The sequence below is a fragment of the Trachypithecus francoisi genome, unplaced genomic scaffold (assembly GCF_009764315.1).
Source record: "Trachypithecus francoisi isolate TF-2019V2 unplaced genomic scaffold, Tfra_2.0 Lachesis_group7, whole genome shotgun sequence".
Lineage (NCBI taxonomy): Eukaryota > Metazoa > Chordata > Mammalia > Primates > Cercopithecidae > Trachypithecus > Trachypithecus francoisi.
Window position 1 is genome coordinate 99,364,224 of NW_022681472.1, and position 19,387 is coordinate 99,383,610.

The 19,387-nt window shown below is 54.5% G+C and overlaps 1 protein-coding gene across 12 annotated transcripts in view; it reads left to right on the forward strand.

Annotated features, from left to right (window-relative positions):
• MROH1 (maestro heat like repeat family member 1) overlaps positions 1–19,387 on the forward strand; it is a 118,917-nt gene that overhangs the window by 34,088 nt on the left and 65,442 nt on the right. For 6 of the 12 annotated variants that reach the window (XR_004435361.1, XM_033203055.1, XM_033203058.1 and 3 more), the window contains exons 4-9: positions 842–973; positions 1,523–1,691; positions 1,776–1,874; positions 11,691–11,842; positions 12,583–12,723; positions 13,184–13,276. Coding sequence is in view for 11 of the 12 variants with exons in the window: in XM_033203055.1 (XP_033058946.1) it covers positions 842–973; positions 1,523–1,691; positions 1,776–1,874; positions 11,691–11,842; positions 12,583–12,723; positions 13,184–13,276 (786 nt within the window). In the remaining variant the exon portion in view is untranslated. Of the gene's footprint in view, positions 1–839; positions 974–1,487; positions 1,692–1,775; positions 1,875–11,690; positions 11,843–12,582; positions 12,724–13,183; positions 13,277–19,387 lie in introns of those variants that run through there. The other 6 variants (XM_033203060.1, XM_033203063.1, XM_033203065.1 and 3 more) reach the window with 2 other exon arrangements.

Here is a 19,387-nt window from a genome sequence, read left to right on the forward strand (position 1 = left end):
GAATGAATGACGGAGCCTGTGGGATGCTGGACCGCCCTGTGCCGGCCCCTCCTGGTGCCATGTTGCCTGGTGCAGGCTGCTCTCAGGGTGGTGGAGGGAGGGGCCGTGGTGGGTGCATCATTGGGGAGGGGCTGTCAACACAGGGTGGCCGGGTGCCCCAGGGCCCTTTCCTGGGTTGGGCAGTAGCCTACTCTGCTGTGTGCCCCTGCGGGTCCCAGCTTTCAGTCCCAGTCCTTGGTGCGTCCCCAGTCGAGGGAAGGACGGTGTGTGCTCTTTGGATTTACAGTGGGGTTGGTGGTCAACAGGAGAGCTGTTTAGGGGTAGGACTCTGCGGAGGGTTAACCTGGGAGGTAGAGGGGGCCTGGGGCCGTGGCAGAAGGTGGTGTGGTGGGTGGTGGTTTTCCTTAGCAGCCTTGAGGAGGGGCCTTTGGATATAAGTACTAGCCTAGTGGCAGAGACTGAGGCAGAGACTGAGCTGGGGACAGGAGGGTGCTCCTCTCTGACAGGGGAGGGCAGGGCAAGGAGGCCGAAGGGTCCTGGGAGCGTCATGTGACTGGGAGACCCTACTGGCTACCCCTGGGGGACAGAAGTCCCCCGCCTTGCCGTCTGCATGTTGGTTGTCTGGAGCAGGATAATGCTCCACCCTTCTGGAGATGGGCCGTGAGCGTGAGGCTTGCAGGTCTGCTTTTAGGACATGAAGAGTGATCAGGTGTACCCCTCCCCTCCTGTGCTTGAGACAGAGAGATTTGTGCAGTTTCATCTCCTAGAGACAGTGACAGGCACTCAGAGTGTCTGGGCGTGAGGCTCACCTGGGACCGTCCTGGACGATGTCTCTCTGCAGCTGGCGCACCCATACCGAGCGGCGGTCCTGAGGGCCATGGAGAGGGTCCTGAGCAGTTGTGCCAGTGAGCTGGACAAGGACACAGCCAGCACCATCATCCTCCTGGCCTCCAGCGAGATGACCAAGACGAAGGTATTCAGCAGACCCTCTGGCCTCGCAGACTCAGGCCTAGCTTGGGAAGGGAAGCTGCTTCTTGACCTTGCTACCCAGCAGCCTTGAGAGTATAGGGTGGTGTTTGGCTGCCTTGGGCTGGCAGAGGCCCTTTGGTCCCATGCACCACCCTGCACGGGCGGGGGATGGTCCCCTGTGATTTTCAGAGGCAGCAACTGAAGCAGAGAGCAAGTTGCCAGAACTAAGCACACGCAGGACCACGGTGTGCTTGCAGCCGGGGCCAAAGGACGTGCCCGGCACTGGGGTTGGAGCAGGGCTTTGGTGGGCCTAACTCTCTCTGGGCCCTGAGCACAGTCCCCTCTCACCAGGGCTCTTCTGCTCCTGTGTGTGGGGTCTCCTGGCAGCCCCTCAGCAGGGGAGGCTGTGCCTGCCACCTTCCCTGACCTGCACTTTTTAGGGACACTGAAGACAGCGTGCGTTTGTCCGAGGCTGGCAGCCACTGAGGGCAGAATGTCTTGGTCTTGCCTTTTGGGAGATTTCAGGGAGTGGTTCTCCTTGCTGGTGTTTTGGGTTCAGGACCTGGTCTGGGACTGGCAGCAGGCGGCGAGTGGCGTCCTGGTGGCCGTGGGGAGGCAATTCATCAGCAAGGTGATGGAGGAGCTGCTGCGCAGGCTGCACCCTGGGACCCTGCCTCACTGCGCCGTGCTGCACACCCTCGCCAGCCTCTCGGTGGCCAACGGTAGGTGGCGCACAGCCTGCCCCAGGAGGAGCACGGGGCACTGGAAGGCTTGGTGGAGGTCTTTGACAGTGTCCTCTCTCACAGCGTTCGGCGTAGTCCCCTTCCTGCCATCCGTCCTGAGCTCCCTGCTGCCTGTGCTGGGCATGGCCAAGCAGGACACGGTGCGCGTGGCGTTCTGCTCCGGTAAGAGGCAGCCTCATCACCTTCTGTCTCAAGTGCCTCTTTGTTGGGGGCTTGTGCCCGGGCATGCATGTTTTAGGGGGACAGGTGGGCCCTTTAGGCTGCAGGGAGGAGGGCTGTTGGAGGGAGGGACCCCCTGGCTGAGGCTGCTGGCTGGTTGGGCGGTCCCTGTGGGGCTGACACAGCCTCTGTCTCTTGTTTCTCTCTGCTCCTGGTGAGCCCCTCCACCTTACACTGCGGGTCCACTGAGGCCTGGACATGCCCGGGGGGCAGCAAGAGGCTTCTTCAAAGCCATGATTTTTTGTTTTCCTCCCCACTCCAGGCTAGAAAAGTGTCCGCTCTCTGGGCATCCCAGGACCCAGGGGATGGGGCCACATTCATTCACCCCACCCTCTGCCAGGAGCCCCGTTCCTGCCAGCAGTGTCCACAGCCCTCTGTGTGCCTGGCAGGGACTGCGGGCATGTCATGGACCTGGACCTTGTTTTCCGCTCCCACTGACAGTTGGGGAGTGGTTGGTGGGATTGGAGGCATTCCTGTTAGTAGGGGGTGTGGAGATTGGAGATCCTGAGGTGCCTTTAGTGCCCTCACAACCCAAGGCCTTGTGTTCCCAGTGTCCTATGTCAGGCAGACTGCCAGCCCTGGTAGTTGGCAGGGAGGAGAACTGGACCCTCGTGCCCAGGGGACCAGCCCTTGTAAAGACCCAGCCCTCTGGGGCAGGGGTCTGTTAGGTTCCAGGCCTCCTCTCCAGGCAGCAGGTGTGGGAGGGCCCAGTGATGGGGGAGGGAGCTGGTGGGGCCTGGGCAGGGTGTGTTTTCGAAGCGTGGGGGCGCGTGGTTACAGGGCTGGGCTGGGCTTCGTTGACTGAAGGGTTGGTTTGGAGCATTTGGACCCGCCTGCTCTGTTCATGGTGACTTTGGGTTCAGATCACAGGGCTCCTGCCACCCTCTCCTCAGCCCCTGCACTCCGTCTCTCCTGGCCCTGCTCTTTGATAGATGCCTTCATCTTCTCTCAAAGGAGCACTCCTTCACAGGCTGTCCCTCACCTGGGGGTGAGGGCAGGCCCCTTAGGTAGAAGGGATAGTAACCCCGCGCGACCCAGTTTTGGCTGAAAATGGTATTGGTGCCAGGATGGGGGCAGCTGCACACTGAACCAGGTGTGAAGGGGCAGAGTGGAAGCGGGTCTGGGTGTGGACGCAGCTAAGGTGCCTGGGGCGCAGGACATGCTGTCCGGGCTACAGGGCGGAGACAGAGCAGGGCAGCTGGGGCGCCTGCCGAGCCCTCTGTCTCTGTGCTGCACGCGCATCGCCCCTTCCCACCACTCCTCTGGGAAGTCCATGGCCTGGTCCCTGCAGCCACTGAGGCTCTCAGCAGAAACGGACTCGCAGTTCCGACACGTCTCGCTCACCTTCCCCTTCACAGGGGACCTGCGGCTCCTCCGAGCCCTGCCATGCTGGCATTTTCCTCCATGTGTCCAACACATGGGTTCAGCCAGCAAAGATGCCGTGGGGCCTCCTCGTGTGGGACGTGTGCTGCCCACCATATGTGGAACGTTCCCTGTTTGCATCTGAAGGGGATGGGGGTCCTGCTGGCTGGAGCAGCCTGGGGCCAGAGGATGCCATATCAACTGGGCGAGGCCTAGTGGTGGGGGGGGGGGATGGCAGGCCTGCGTCCACTGCGGGAGGGTGCAGGTCCAGCCAGGACAGGCAGTGTGCCAAGGACAGGAGTGCCCTGAGGGCACTGCAGCCAGGAGGCGAGGAGCTACAGGGACGGCTCCCAGTGGTGGAGGCACGGCTGGCCTGGCCACACCATCCAGCAGGGCAGACAGCCAGTAATTCCTCCCGGCCGAGGAACCCCTCCAGTGGAAAAGGTGGCAGCAAAAGAAACAGACACTAATTGGAGATGTAGATGGTTCAGGAAGAAGAAAATAGCAGAGAAAGAAAATCTCTGATTAATATCCTCAGGGAAATAAGTGGGCATCATGCATTCTCAGGACAAGAGGTGTCACCATGGAGAAGCCACATTTAGAGAATAAAATTGACCTTCTGTGAATTAAAGATGCCATAATAGAAATGGGAAAAGTATAGAAAAATTGGAAGAGAAAGTTGTGGAAATTTCCAGAAAATAGAGGAAAAAGGCAAAAATACAGAAAGTAGGAGAGAAAGAGAAGAATGAACTAGCAGGCTGAACCCTGAGGCCAGCATTCCAGTCAGAGGCACCCTAGAAAGAATGGACAGAGACAGGAGGTCAAGAGATGATGTAAAAGCATGCCCCAGTGGCTGGGCGTGGTGGCTTATGCTTGTAATCCCAGCATTTTGGGAAGCCAAAGTGGGCAGATCACTTGAGGTCAGGAGTTCAAGACCAGTCTGGCCAACATGGTGAAACCCCATCTCTGCTAAAAATACAAAAGAATTAGCTGGGTGTGGCGGCACGTGCCTGTAATCCCTGATACTCTGCCTGAGACAGGAGGATTGCTTGAACCTGGGAGGCGGAGGCTGCAGTGAGCCAAGACTGCACCACTGTACTCCAGCCTGGGTGACAGAGTGAGACTCTGTCTCAAAACAAACAAACAAATCAAAACTAGCTGGGCATGGTAGCTTACGCCTGTAACCCAATACTTTGGGAGGCCAAAATGGGCCATCGTTACAAAAAATATTTTAAAAAATTTGCCAGGTATGGTAGCACATTCCTGTATTCCAGCTCCTTGGGAGGCTGAGGCAGGAGGATTGCTTGACCCTAGGAAGTCGAGGCTGTAGTGAATTAAGATCAAGCCACTGAACTCCAGCCTGGGTGACAGAGCAAGACTCTGTCTCAAAAATAAATAAATAAAATAAAAACCTAATAACTCAACAGGGGTGGGCTTTTGCTTCTGGCATTTTGGTGGTCTGTTATTCTGAAAAACCTTCCCACTACGGAATACCTGAAATGCTGATGAGTTGACCAGCATCCTTCTGATCAATCAGTAGGAGAAACCTAGGCCCACAGAGGCCCAGAGGGGAGGTGAGGGGTTAGAGGTCTCCACTGGCCCCTGGGCGCCTGCCTGCTTTGATTTCACATGGGAGATGAGGCCTTTCTTTGCACTGGGCCAGAGCCCACCTGTACCAGACCCTCCAAGGCCCCTCCTCAGCAAAAGGTGATTGATGAGCCTTCCACTGTACACCCTGGGGTAGTCTGTTTTCTTTTAGAATTTCTTTTAAATCCTCTCTCCTGAGAAGTTGTAACCATGGTCTGTCCTCATGTAGTTGTAGGGTTCAAAGTTATTCTTTGTGTTGGACTGGGAAGCCCTTAAGCTGCGACATTAGCCTTGTAAATGGGCTGGGCTGAAGTGTCCCGGGCGGGGTGACCAGTGTCCTTCTGAATGTTTGTGTCCCAGTGAGGCTGCACGGCAGTGGCTCCGGCCTGGGGTTCGCGGCTGTGGGAAGCACCGCTTCCCTGGAGCGCAGGGTCTCGGCTCCCGTGTGGGGCCAGCAGCTTCCCACAGACCCAGGACCAGCAGTATTGGTTACAGTCACAAAACACACACATCAGCACACGAAAGGAGCACTAGAGCAGAAAGTAACATCATTTGGGTTGATGAGATACAGGATAAAAATAGCAAGGTAAAGAGGTGAAAGTGAGAAAGGGCAGGGTCCTATGAGGACAGAGCCAGTGTGAAAAGAGAACCAAATACAGTCTAGAAACAAAACTATAACCATTTCCATTAAAGAATAAGGGGGTGGGTGTGGCAGCCGGTTGCAGACACTAAAGAGAGTGCACCAGCTAGACAGGGGTCTGGGGACAACCCGGAGGGCAGCCCTGAGCTGGCAGAGAGAAGGGGGTGCAGGGCAGGCGTCAGGTGAGTCGGCCGAGCACCCCCGCTAGAGAGCACAAGTCCGGAGGTGACTCACCAGCATCATCAAAGGGAGATGCTGTGGAGGGGCCGCCAGGAGACACTGACCTTCACAGCCCGTGCCAGACCTGTTCCCTGGAGCCCTGTCACCCGCCACCCAGGGCGGAAGGACGCTGTGGGGCTGGGGCAGAGCAGGAGCCCCCACCCCTTGCACTGGCGAGGGCGTGGAGGCTCTGGGTGCTGCGGGTGAGTGACAGGTGTGCAGGGGATCCCATCGCCAGCAAGGAAGGAGCTGAGGAGGAGCGGGAGGCAGGCAGCCCCTTGCCCTTTTCTCTGTCAGGGAGGGAAGTGTCGTGCAGCTTTAGGGAAACCACTGCAGAGTTGCAGTCCCAGGATTTCTGTGCAGTGCGGGGCTAGCAGCCTCCCTGCAGACAGCCTGCTGGTTCCACTGGAATCCTCATGCTGTGCCGCCTGACCCTCCCTGGCCTCTGTGGTCTCTGCAGGGTGGGAAGTGGGAGCTGAGCCCTCCCATCTCACTGTATTTGTCAGGCCATTGCAAGTTTTGTTGTTACTGTGGTCTTCTTCTCACCTATCCAGACCTGAGCAAGGCAGAAAACACAGAAACTAATGCTTTAGAAAATAAGCAATTGGCAAAACGTTATGTTTTATACCTAGTTCTTCGAAATAAGTGAATTAAATACTTAAGCTGCTGCCTAATCAAGAGAAAAGGGAGAAACAAGCCAAGTGTTAAAGAGGAGGTGAAGAGATGTGGGGACGGCGAGGGGCGGCGCGGGGACGGCGAGGGGCGGCGCGGGGACCACGGGGGACGGTGAGGGAGTGGTGCAGGGACCGTGAGGGGGACAGTGAGGGGCGGTGCAGGGGACGTGAGGGGACGTGAGGGGCAGTGCAGGTACTGCGGGGGGACGGTGAGGGGCAGTGTGGGGACCGTGGGGAGACGGTGAGGGGCGGCGGGGGCATGGTGAGGGGCGGTGCAGAGACCTCAAGGGGACGTGAGGGGCAGTGCGGGGACCGTGGGGGTCGGTGAGGGGTGGGGGGGGCATGGTGAGGGGCGGTGCAGGGACCTCAAGGGGACGTGAGGGGCGGTGCAGGGACCGTGGGGAGACGGTGAGGGGCGGCGTGGGGACCACAAGGGACCAGTGAGGGCCACCGAGGGGACCGCGTGCCCCAGTGCAGCCACCTCTGAAAGCCCGGCAGTGAGTGCTCTAGGAGAGCACCAGTTCCAGGCAGTGCTCTGCGGGCTCTGCAGTGGGCTCTCCCAATCCTCGGGGCTGTGTCACCCCAGGGAAATGAAGCAAAAAGGGCAGTTTCCAAATTTTTTTTCTTTTTTTTTTGGAGACAGGGTCTCACTCTGTCTCCCAGGCTGGAGTGCAGTGGTGTGATCTCGACTCACTGCAACCTCTGCCTCCCAGGCTGAAGTGATCCTCTCCGAGTAGCTGCGGCCAGAGGTGCCCGCCACCACGCCCAGCTAATTTTTATATTTTTAGTAGAGACAGGATTTCCCCATGTTGGCCAGGCTGGTTGTGAATTCCTGACCTCAAGTGATCTGCCCGCCTCAGCCTCCCAAAGTGTTGGAATTACAGGCGTGAGCCACTGCACCAGGCCCCAAATTCTTTTTGTGACCTGAGCGTCACCACGAAAGAGATCTAGGGACTATCCTCACTCAGGGTCCGCCCTCCCCGTCCATGCCCCTGCTGCTGAACCCAAGTCAGAGATGGTTTCAAGTTGCCTTTGTTGGGATACGGTGACCCTCAATATCCCAAAACTTGGACGGAAGCAGATTCCTATCACCTCACCTCCCCCGCTGTGATTGCTGACCCTACGAGCAAAATCCATATTGCCTGGCGTAGGGGCTGGCTCTGTCCTGACGGGGGGTCGCCCCAGAGGTGAGAGGCCAGTTCCACATTGGGAGGATGGCCCTCACACTGATCGATGTAAGAAGGAAAACCACATGGCCACCACACTCATTGCTGATTCTTATTAAAAACTCAGTCTAGGCCGGGCATAGCGGCTCATGCCTATAATCCTAGCACTTTGGGAGGCCAAGGTGGGCGGCTTGCCCGAGCTCAGGAGTTTGAGACCAGCCTGGGCAACACAGTGAAACCCTGTCTCTACTAAAATACAAAAAAATTAAATTAGTCGGGTGTGGCAGCGTGCACCTATAGTCCCAGCTACTCAGGAGGCTGAGGCAGGAGAATTGCTTGAACCCGAGAGGAAAAAGTTGCAGTGAGCCACCTTTTTTTGGAGACGGAGTCTCACTTCGCCACCGAGACTGCATTCCAGTCTCGGTGGCGGAGTGAGACTCCGTCTCCAAAAAAAAAACTCAGGTGGGGCATGGTGACCTACACCTGTAATCCCAGCACTTTGGTAGGCCGAGGTGGTTGGATCACTTGAACCCAGGAGTTTGAGACCAATCTGGGCATCATAGTGAGACCTCTGTTTCTAAAATAAAATAAAATAAAATAAAATTAGCCAGGTACAGTGTCACGCACCTGTAGTCCTGGCTACTTGAGAGGCTGAGGTGGGAGGATCACTTGAGCCCAGGAGATTGAGGCTGCAGTGAGCTAAGTTGGTGTCACTACACTCCAGCCTGAGTGACAGACCCTGTCTCAAAAAAACAAAACGAAAAACCGAAATCCTACAATGAACCACCCAGACAAAGAATGGAAGAAACCAAAGGTTTTTGGTCTTCACTTAATAAAATGTTTATATAAAAATCCCAGTGCATTCCCACAAATTATTAGAGGTGGCAGGAATTCAGCAGGATGCTGTTGGAGGACCAGAAGCTGAAGCTTGTCTGCATTCCTGTGTGCTAGACTTAGAGGTGCCAGCTCCTCTGTGGATCTGTCATCACAGATTCTGGGGAGCTTCCTAGGAGAGTACCGCAGGGCCTGAGTCGACCGTCGGGTTTGCGCCTGGAGGTGCCGGTGACCCCGAAGGCAGTGCTGGAAGTGGCCAGTGGCCCCATGAAGGGGATGAGGCGTACAGGTGGAGAATTTTTGTCTGGGTGGCGCCTCTCAGGGCCTTTGCTTTTGTAGGGTTGTTGCAGGGTCTGTGTCAGAGGGAGGCTTTATGGGGACCACTGGCTACACGGGAGCCAGGTGGGGGGTGTAGGAGGCACAGAGCATAGGTGTGGGTTCCAGTGGTCTCAGGGTCCTCTTGGGTGAGGTTGTCAGCCCATTGTGAGGAGGGGTTTGTGGCGAGAAAAGGTTGTGAGATGGTTGCCCCAAGCATGGAGAGCCAGGGGCCGGCGAGCCTCCCGGGACTGTTGGGAGCACCTGCACCTTTTGATTCTTATAGGCTGGTTTTAAGGTGATAATTCTTAAGATACAAAAAAGTATAAATCACAAAGGAAAAGATTAACAAGTTTGATATGACAAATAAAGGAATTTGTTCTGAAAAAATGCACAGAACTGCAGATGAACATTAACAGGAAAAATTACCAAAGAAGATACTATAAATAGTTTTCTCTACTTCATAAGAAGTGGAAAGGCTCACCCATGGCCCTAGGAGCAGCAGTGGATGGGGCCTAAGGCCAGTGGGAACTGGCACTCACACCCCAGCCTGGCCCTCTGTACCACATCTGCATCAGCCCAGGGGAGCCTCACAGCAGCCCTGGGTCAGGTGCTACCACCGCCCTATTTTTTTTTTTTTTTTTTTTTTTTTTTTTGAGACAGAATCTCACACTGTCGCCCGGGCTGGAGTGCAGTGGCGCGATCTCAGCTCACTGCAACCTCCGCCTCCCGGGTTCAAGCGATTCTCCTGCTTCAGCCTCCCAAGTAGCTGGGATTACAGGTGACTGCCACCATGCTCGGCTAATTTTTTGTATTTTTAGTACAGACGGGTGTCACCATGTTGCCCAGGATGATCTCGAACTCCTGACCTCATGATTTGCTCGCCTTAGCCTCCCAAAGTGCTGGGATTACAGGCATGAGCCACCGCACCCAGCCACTGCCCCATTTTATAGGTGAGGAAACTGAGGCACAAAGAGGCTGAGTAACTCATCCCAGGCCATACAACTGTGGAGTGAGAGCCATGACTAGGCCTGGGCAGTCCGGCCTGCACCTCTGAGCTGCTTTTCAAAGCAGATGTGGGAAGAACTGCTATGAAATCAGAAGGGAAGACTACAGCTCAGAAAAATGGGGCAAGAAAGGGCCAGAACCACGCAGCCAGCCAGCGTACACATAGAAAGGTGATCAGCCCACTAGCTGCAAACAGGTGTTATCTCACATTAAGCAGTTTGGAGAAAATTAAAAGTAATTGTTTGAAAATACCAAGTTTAGATTGTGCTTTGGAGCAGGGCCTGCAACAGCGGGGCTGTTGGGATTGGCAGTCGGCAGTCACCCTGGAGAGAGTAGGCCCATCAAAAGAACTCAAGATTGGGGCAGCCGAGGTGGTCCCAGCAGTGCCCCCTTGGTCTTGTGCCTTGTGCGGCCGCCTCCCCGTGCAGTGGGCGCATCCTCTCAGGAGCTCTGGACTTTGCCCTGAAGCTCGTGGTCCCTTTGTGTTTCCTTCACCATTTTCCACATCTCCGCCTGGTCCTCAGCAGGGCTGTGTGAAAGATTCTAGCCTCAGTTTCTCTCCCTGTGCCCCATGTTCCCCCTTCACCCAGGGCCCAGCCCCACTGACCACTGGCACATCGGCACCTGAGTTCAGCCCATGTCCTTGGCTCCAGGCCCTACAGCCAGTGTTTTCTGACTCTCCACCCAGATGTCCACACCACTTGAAGCCTGAGTGGCCACCTGCCCAGCCTCTGCCTGCTCCCAGCTCTGCCTGCGTGGTCAGCCCAAGGCCACAGCTGGGTCACTTCCACAGGCACCAGCACACTGTCAGGAGCTGCCCACCCGTGGAAGGGCCTCATGCTGACCCTGGCATCCTGGTGCCCCTCCGCCCTGCCATCGTTCTCCCTGTGGCTCTTCCCGCCCACACTGTGCCCGGCACGTCAGCCTTGGGCAGAATGTGTGGCACAAGTCTGTCTGTGAGGGTGGGTGGGCATGGTGCTGCCCCTCTTGTCTCTGGCAGACTGGAGTGGGCAGGAACTTGTGGCCAGAGGGCATTTTTGGGAGGAGGTTGGTACTTGCACCAGTTTTCTTTGGTGACAAAGCGCCAAGTGCAAATTCGGTGGCTTCAAACACCGGAAATGTATTTTCTCACAGTCTTGGAGACCAGAAGTCCAAGCTCACAATGTTGGCAGGATGGGCTCCTTCTTGGGGGCCCAGAGAGAGAATTCATTTTAGGCTCCCCAGCTTCTGGGGGGCCGTGGATTCAAGGCGTCCTTGAGCAGAGGCTGCCTGGCCCCAGTCTGTGCCTCCATGTCACATGGCCGTCTTCCTCCTGCCCCTGCATCTCTTATAAGGATGTCATCATGTTGGAGTTACGGCCCACCCTACTTTGCTATGACCCCATTTTAACGGTCACATCTGGCCGGGCACGGTGGCTCGTGCCTGTCATCCCAGCACTTTGGGAGGCCAAGGTGGGCAGATCACTTGAGGTCAGCAGTTTGAGACCAGCCTGGCCAACATGGTGAAACCCCATCTCTACTAAAAATATAAAAATTAGCCAAGTATGATGGTACACACTTGTAGCTCCATCTAGTCAGGAGGCTAAGGCAGGAGAATCACTTGAACCTGGGAGGCAAAGATTGCAGTGAGCCGAGATCAAGCCACTGCACTCCAGCCTGAGAGACAGAGCAAGACTGTGTCACTACACTCCAGCCTGAGTGACAGACCGAGCAAGGCTGTGTCTCAAAAAAAAAAAAAAAACTCATCTGCAAAAACCCTATTTCCAATAAGGCCATGAATTTGGAGGGACACTTTTCACCCCTGTGTAGTCCTGGAGTTCTGTGCGTGGCTGGTGTCTAGGGAGGGCACCGTGCAGGCTGCCATGGGATTTCTGGAAGGGGCAGGAAGCAGACAGGTGCTGGGGATCGTCACAAGCCCACGGCCTGCAGCCGCTTACCATTGTCTGGTGTCGCAGCTCTGCAGCGCTTCAGCGAGGGTGCCCTAGAGTACCTGGCCAACCTGGACCGGGCCCCAGACCCCACGGTCAGGAAGGACGCCTTTGCCGCCGACATCTTCAGTGCCTACGATGTTCTCTTCCACCAGTGGCTGCAGAGTCGAGAAGCCAAGGTACGCCCCATGGCTGTACCAGTCCACACCTGATGCCAGGGCCCTCTCCTTCCCACATTCCCTGCCCATGGCAAATTGATCGGAGGGTGGTGGTGGTGCACTGGCGAGCAGAGGTGCCCAGTGAGAGGTGGCTCACCTTTATCTTTTTGAGACAGAGTCTCACTCTGTCACCCAGGCTGGAGTGCAGTGGTATGACTTGGCTCACTGCAGCTTCCGCCTCCCTGGTTCAAGTGATTCTCATGCCTCCCAAGTAGCTGGGATTACAGGCGCCCGTCACCACTCCCAGCTAATTTTTGTATTTTTAGTAGAGATGAGGTTTCGCCATGTTGGCCAGGCTGGTCTCGAACTCCTGACCTCAGGTGACCCACCCGCCTTGGCCTCCCAAAGCTCTGGGATTACAGGTGTGAGCCACCGTGCCCAGCCACCTTTAGGCTGCCACACCTGCGCAGGACCCCACCTGCAGTTCCCATCCTTACGACTTGTGCCAGAGGTGCCTCGTCACTGTGGGTTTTTCCTTCTGCCCAGAAGCCCAGTGCTGCTGGGGGCAGGCCTGGCCACCATCTGGCTTGCTGTCGTCTCCCCACAGCTGACCTCTGGGTGCTGGGCTCACTTCCCAGCCCCTGTAGCACCCACTGGTAGCCCAGTGTTGGTTCCTGTCTGTCCCGGTGCTTGCTGGACATGCTCTGAGCAGTCAGTGTTGACTGAGCAGCGTGAGCTTCCCGTCCACTGTCCCCTCTCAGCTCCGTCTTGCCGTGGTGGAGGCTCTGGGGCCTATGAGCCATCTGCTGCCCAGTGAGAGGCTGGAAGAGCAGCTGCCCAAGCTCCTCCCTGGGATCCTCGCCCTCTACAAGAAGCACTCAGAGACCTTCTACTTGTCCAAGGTATCTGCAGGCAGGGCAGGTCTACGGTCTAGTCCCTGAGGACTCCTCCAATCAGACTCCCCTAGGGGTGGCCGTGAGTCCTCTGCTAGGGCTCAGTGGTGGGTGGGGGTGGCCCTGAGTTCTCTGCTAAGGCTCAGTGGTGGGCTGTGAAGGACAGGGCCCTCGTGGGGACCAGCTTAGTTTTCCCATCGCTCTGCCCTGGATGGTGCCAGGAACCTGGGCCTTTTGGTCTATGGCACCTGTGGCCTAGGGAGCCCCCTTCCTGGGCCCTCCCACCCTCCTCCCTGGCTCTGAGTTCTAGAGGTAGACGAAAGGCCTCCTCATTTGAGCCCCAAGGTGGGGCCCATGTCCTCCTGGCCCATGTCTTCCTGTGGCCCAACTGGGAGGCTCTGGTTGACCTCACGGTCAGTTCAGGGGGCTGGAGGTAGGACTGACGGCCTCTTCTGCCTACCCCGAGCAGAGCCTGGGACAGATCCTCGAGGCGGCCGTGAGTGTGGGCAGCCGCACATTGGAGACCCAGCTGGATGCCCTCTTGGCTGCACTGCACTCCCAGGTAGGAGACGGGCATCAGTGGGCGGGTTCAGGTTCTGCACACCTTTCCATGGGAAGTTGCTGGACGAGGGGTGCAGAAAGCAAGTTGGGATGGACGGCTCAGCCATGCGGGGCTGAGGACTGGGTATTCCCTAAAGGTCACTCGGGTAACTTCTTAGCGATGTGGTGATGCTCTTGCCCTGCCCAGCAGTGGCATGTGCAGGTGACATATTAGCCCCCAGGATGGAGGTGGCAGGAGTGGGTGCCCAGGCCCAGTGCGGGCCCGGTACAGGTGGTCTCGGAGAAAGGTCAGCGCGGAATGGGTGCCCAGGCCCAGTGCGGGCCCAGTACAGGTGGTCTCGGAGAAAGGTCAGGGCGGAGTGAGTGCCCAGGCCCAGTGCGGGCCCGGTACAGGTGGTCTCGGAGAAAGGTCAGGGCGGAGTGAGTGCCCAGGCCCAGTGCGGGCCCAGTACAGGTGGTCTTGGAGAAAGGTCAGTGCGGCCGAAGTGCCAGCTTGGGGAGACTTCCCTGGGTTTCTGGGGACAGAGCTCATAGGAGCAGAGGAGAGGCCCCGCGCTGCAGGGTGGGGGTCTTGAAGGCCCTGCTGGAGAGGAAGCAATGTGGGGCGGAAGCTGAGCATCTGGGACCCCTCCCCAGGTCGGGTGAATGAGGCCTGAGAACAACTGAGGGACGCAGGTGCTGGGTCGCCCATGACCCTGTCACTGGGGGTCGTCTGTCCATGGGACTTTGTGGACAGAGGGGAGAGGGGCAGGAGCTAGAGGGTGGTGTGGTGAAGTCTGCAAGGAGACTTTTGGAAAAGAAGTGTGGAGGTGTGGGCTCGTGTGGAGGTGGGCTTACTGCTTGGCTCTGCCCCTCACCTGGCCCACTCCAGCTGGGCCCCACTCTCCACCGCCTGGATGGTCCTGGCTGCATCCCAGAAACGAAGGGGAAGAGGGGACGGCAGCCACAGAGCTAGTAAACATAATGTAAGTGCTGTGAACAGTTACATGGTAACAGACTTAAAACTGGATGAAATGGTTAGGTTCCTAGAAAGATAAAAATGTCAAAATTGGTATGAAAAGCAGCAGAGAATTAAATAAGCCAGTAAAGCAACAGAAATAATATTCTAAGACCTTTCTTCCTTAAAACAAGCCCACGACCCAAATGGTTTCACGACTGAGTTCCACCAAACTTTTGAGGAACAATTAATTCCTGTCCAGTGCAAGTACACTTGGAAATAGAAAAGATCCAGAGCTACCTCTTTCATTCTGTGAGATCTGGCTCAAATCCCCAGCAGAGCTGTATAAGGAAATGCAGGTGTGTCATGATGAGCATAGCTGTGAGGTTTTGCATAAAGTAGCAGGTTACTGAACCCAAGACCATCCTTTTACTTATGTATGTATGTATGTATGTATATACGTATTTTGAGATGGAGTTTCACTCTTGTCGCCCTGGCTGGAGTGCTGTGGCGCAATCTCGGCTCACTGCACACTCTGCCTGTTGGGTACAAGCGATCTCCTGCCTCAGCCTCCTGAGTATCTGGGATTACAGGTGCCCACCGCCACACCTGGCTAGTTTTTTATTTTTATTTTTTCTATTTTTAGTGGAGATGGGATTTATCCATGTTGGTCAGGCTGATCTCGAACTCCTGACCTCAGGTGATCCACCCGCCTTGGCCTCCCAAAGTGTTGGGATTACAGGCATGAGTCACGGCACCCAGCCAAGACCATACTTTTCAAAACACCTTATGTGGGAAGGCTTAGCTCACAACGCAAGGCCTATCCAGCGTTTGGGAGCTGTCAGTACACTTCATCACAGTAATAGACTAAAGAAAAATAGTGTCTGAGTTCAATCAATGCAGAAAAAACTTTTGATGATTTTTTCTTTTCCCCTGAGATAGAGTTTTGCTCTTGTTGCCCAGGCTGGAGTGCAATGGCGCAATCTCAGCTCACTGCAACCTCTGCCTCCTGAGTTGAAGTGATTCTCTTGCCTCGGCCTCCCAAGTAGCTGGGGTTACAGGTGCCCGCCACCACACCTGGCTAATTTTTGTATTTTTAGTAGAGACGAGGTTTCACCATGTTGGCCGGGCTGGTCACGAACTCCTGACCTCAAGTAATCCCCCTGCTTCAGCCTCCCAAAGTGTTGGGATTACAGTCATGAGCCACTGTGCCTGGCCTGAAATTCTGAACAACTAAGATTGGAAAGGAACTTCCCTAATTTAACAAAGTTTGTATACCCGAACCCTCAGTCTTCTTCATAACTGATGGGAAGTTTTAGGCAATTCCCTGTAAGATCAAGACAGGAAGGGCCTGCCTCTCGCTGCAGGTAGGGTCCTCTACTGGTTCTACAGAGAAAGAAAAGAACCAGGAGGGAAGGGAAGATGGTCATTATTCATCACCCGTCCACCTTCCTGGCCAAACTATTAGGACCAGTCAAAAGTTCTGGCAAGGCGTGGTGGCTCACATCTGTAATCCCAGCACTTTGGAAGGCTGAGGAGGAACTGCTTGAGCCCAGGAGTTCGAGACCAACCTGGGCAACGTAGGGAGACCCCATCTCTACAGAAAAAAATTAGCTGAGTATAGTGGCACAGATCTGTAATCCCAGCTATTCAGGAGGCTGAGGTTGGAGGATCACTTGAGCCCAGGAAGTTGAGGCTGCAGTGAGCCATGATCATGCCACTGTACTCCAGCCTGGGTGACAGAGCAAGACCTTGTCTCAAAAAAGAAAAAAAGTTCTGCAAGTTTGCCAGTTACAAGACCAACCTACAAAAGCCGAGAACATTTTTCTACACCAGTACTGACCAGCTAGAAAGTGTATGAAAACACTATCTGTAATAGCAACAGAAACTTATTAACAGCCAGGTGTCATGGCACATGCCTGTGGTTCCAGCTACTCGAGAGGCTGAGGTAGGAGAATCGCTTGAGCCCAGGAGGTTGAGGCTGCAATGAGCTGTGAACCAGCCAGTGCATCCCACCCTGGGTGACAGTACAAGACCTTGTCTTAAAAAAAAAAAAAAAGAGGCCGGGCGCGGTGGCTCAAGCCTGTAATCCCAGCACTTTGGGAGGCCGAGATGGGCGGATCACGAGGTCAGGAGATCGAGACCATCCTGGCTAACACGGTGAAACCCTGTCTCTACTAAAAAATACAAAAAAAAAACTAGCCGGGCAAGGTGGCGGGCGCCTGTAGTCCCAGCTACTCGGGAGGCTGAGGCCGGAGAATGGCGTAAACCCGGGAGGCGGAGCTTGCAGTGAGCTGAGATCCGGCCACTGCACTCCAGCCTGGGTGACAGAGCGAGACGCTGTCTCAAAAAGAAAAAAAGAAAGAAAAAGAAAGAAACTTATTATGTATAGTAATTAATGAAGAATGTGCAAGAACTCTATGGAAAAAAGTTTACAATTCTGAAAACAGTATTGAAAAAAAAAGATGTGGCATAATATCATTTACACAGTCTAAAAATGAACAAAACAATACACATTTGCAAAAACTAAAAACAAAGAATGATTATGTACATGGGGTGGGGATGGGAGTAGAGAAGGGACTGAAAAGGGAAATAAGAATATACAAAAGCTGAGAAGGTAGAAAAATGTGTTATTTCCTATTCTTTGAGCTATCCATTCATTTCTTTTGTTTTTCCATAGCATTTTAGGTTTTGTTCATATTGATCTATAGCAGTTATTTATTTAATTTTTTTAGAGACAGGGTCTTGCTCTGTCCTGCAGGCTGGAGTACAGTGATGTGGTCACAGCTCACTGCAGCTTCCAACACCTGGGCTCCAGCGATCCTCCCACCTCAGCCTCCAGAATAGCTGCGACTACAGGTGCACGTCACCATGCCTGGCTTTTTTTGTTTTTAATTTTTTGTAGAAACAGGGTCTCAGCCAGGCACAGTGACTCACACCTGTAATCCTAGTACTTTGGGAGGCCGAGGCAGGCAGATCACCTGAGGTCAGGAGTTTGAGACCAGCCTGGCCAACATGGTGAAACCCCGTCTCTACTAAAAAATACAAAAAAATTAGCCAGGTGTGGTGGCGGGTGCCTGTAATCCCAGCTACTCAGGAGGCTGAGGGTGGAGAATCACTTGAACCCAGGAGGCAGAGGTTGCAGTTGCAGTGAGCTGAGATCGCGCCACTGCACTCCAGCCTGGGCAACAGAGTGAGACTCTGTCTCAAAAAAAAAGGAGAAGAAACAGTCTTACTCTGTTGTCCAGGCTGGTCTCCACCTCCTGGCTTCAGGTGATCCTCTTGTCTCAGCCTCCCAAAGTATTGAGATTACAGGTGTGAGCCACTGCACCTGGCCTATAGCAGTTATTTATAACCTTGTATTATGTATGTGAAAATATTTGCTCCTACTTTGTCACTGAGTCATTGATTCATTCTTGAGACAGCATCTCGCTTTGTCACACAGCCTGGAGTGCAGTGGCGATAACGGCTCACTGCTGCCTCGGCCTCCCAGGCTCAGGTGATCCTCCTGCCTCATCCCCTCCCCCAACCCCAGTAGCAGAGACCACAAATTATGCTACTTCATCCTTTATCTTTTAACTCTGTTTATGATATTTTTTGGCCATACAAAGTTGTTTAATTTTTACATTATCATTTATCCATCTTTTATGTTATAGTTCAGGTTTTGTTATACATAGAAAACCCTTTCAAATTCAGTGATTAGTGGCCAGGAACAGTGGCTCACCCCTATAATCCCAGCACTTTGGGAGGCTGAGGCGGGCAAATCACGAGGTCAGGAGTTTGAGACCATCCTGGCCAACGTGGTGAAACCTGGTCTCTACTAAAAATACAAAAAGTTAGCTGGGTGTGGTGGTGGGTGCCTGTAATCCCAACTACTCGGGAGGCTGAGGTAGGAGAATTGCTTAAACCCGGGAGGCGGAGCTTGCAGTGAGCCGAGATTGCGCCACCTCATTCCAGCCTGGGTGACAGAGTAAGAGTCCATCTCCAAAAAAAAAATTCAGTAATTTTTGTTTTCTGAATTCTCCCAGTTTCCCCTATGCTTTTATTATTAATAGTATTATTGAGACAGTCTCTCACTGTGTCACCCAGGCTGGAGTGCAGTGGCATGATCTTTTTTTTTTTTTTTTTTTTTTTGAGACGGAGTCTCGCTCTGTCGCCCAGGCTGGAGTGCAGTGGCCGAATCTCAGCTCACTGCAAGCTCCGCCTCCCGGGTTCACGCCATTCTCCTGCCTCCGCCTCCAGGACTACAGGTGCCCGCCACCTCGCCCGGCTAGTTTTTTGTATTTTTTAGTAGAGATGGGGTTTCACTGGGTTAGCCGGGATGATCTCGATCTCCTGACCTCGTGATCCGCCCATCTCGGCCTCCCAAAGTGCTGGGATTACAGGCTTGAGCCACTGCACCTGGCCAATGGCGTGATCTTGACTCACTGCATCCTCTGCCTCCCAGGTTCAAGTCATTCTCCTGCCTCAGCCTCCTGAGTAGCTGGGATTACAGGTGCGTGCTATGATGCCCGGCTAATTTTTGTATTTTTGTATTTTTTTTTTTTTTGAGATGGAGTCTCGCTCTGTTGCCCAGGCTGGAGTGCAGTGGCGCGATCTTGGCTCACTGAAAGCTCCACCTCCTGGGTTCACGCCATTCTTCTGCCTCAGCCTCCCGAGTAGCTGGGACTACAGGCGCCCGCCACCACACCCAGCTAATTTTTTGTATTTTTAGTAGAGATGGGGTTTCACCGTGTTAGCCAAGATGGTCTCGATCTCCTGACCTCATGATCCGCCCACCTCGGCCTCCCAAAGTGCTGGGATTACAGGCGTGAGCCACCGCGCCCGGCCAATTTTTGTATTTTTAATAGAGACAGAGTTTCACTATGTTGGCCAGGCTAGTCTTGAACTCCTGATCTCAAGTGATCTACCCACCTTGGCCTCCCAAAGTGCTGGGATTACAGGCATGAGCCTCTGCGCCTGGCCCCCTATGCTTTTATTATTTAATCTGTCTGGGATTTATTTTAGGGAAGGAATGAGAATCCAACTGTATCTTTTTTCGAGATGAATACCCATTTGCATTAGTTATATGTTGCTGTGTAACCAGTTATCACAAAACTTACCACCTTAAAACAACAACATCTAGGCTGGGTGCAGTGGCTCATGCCTGTAATCCCAGCACTTTAGGAGGCCAAG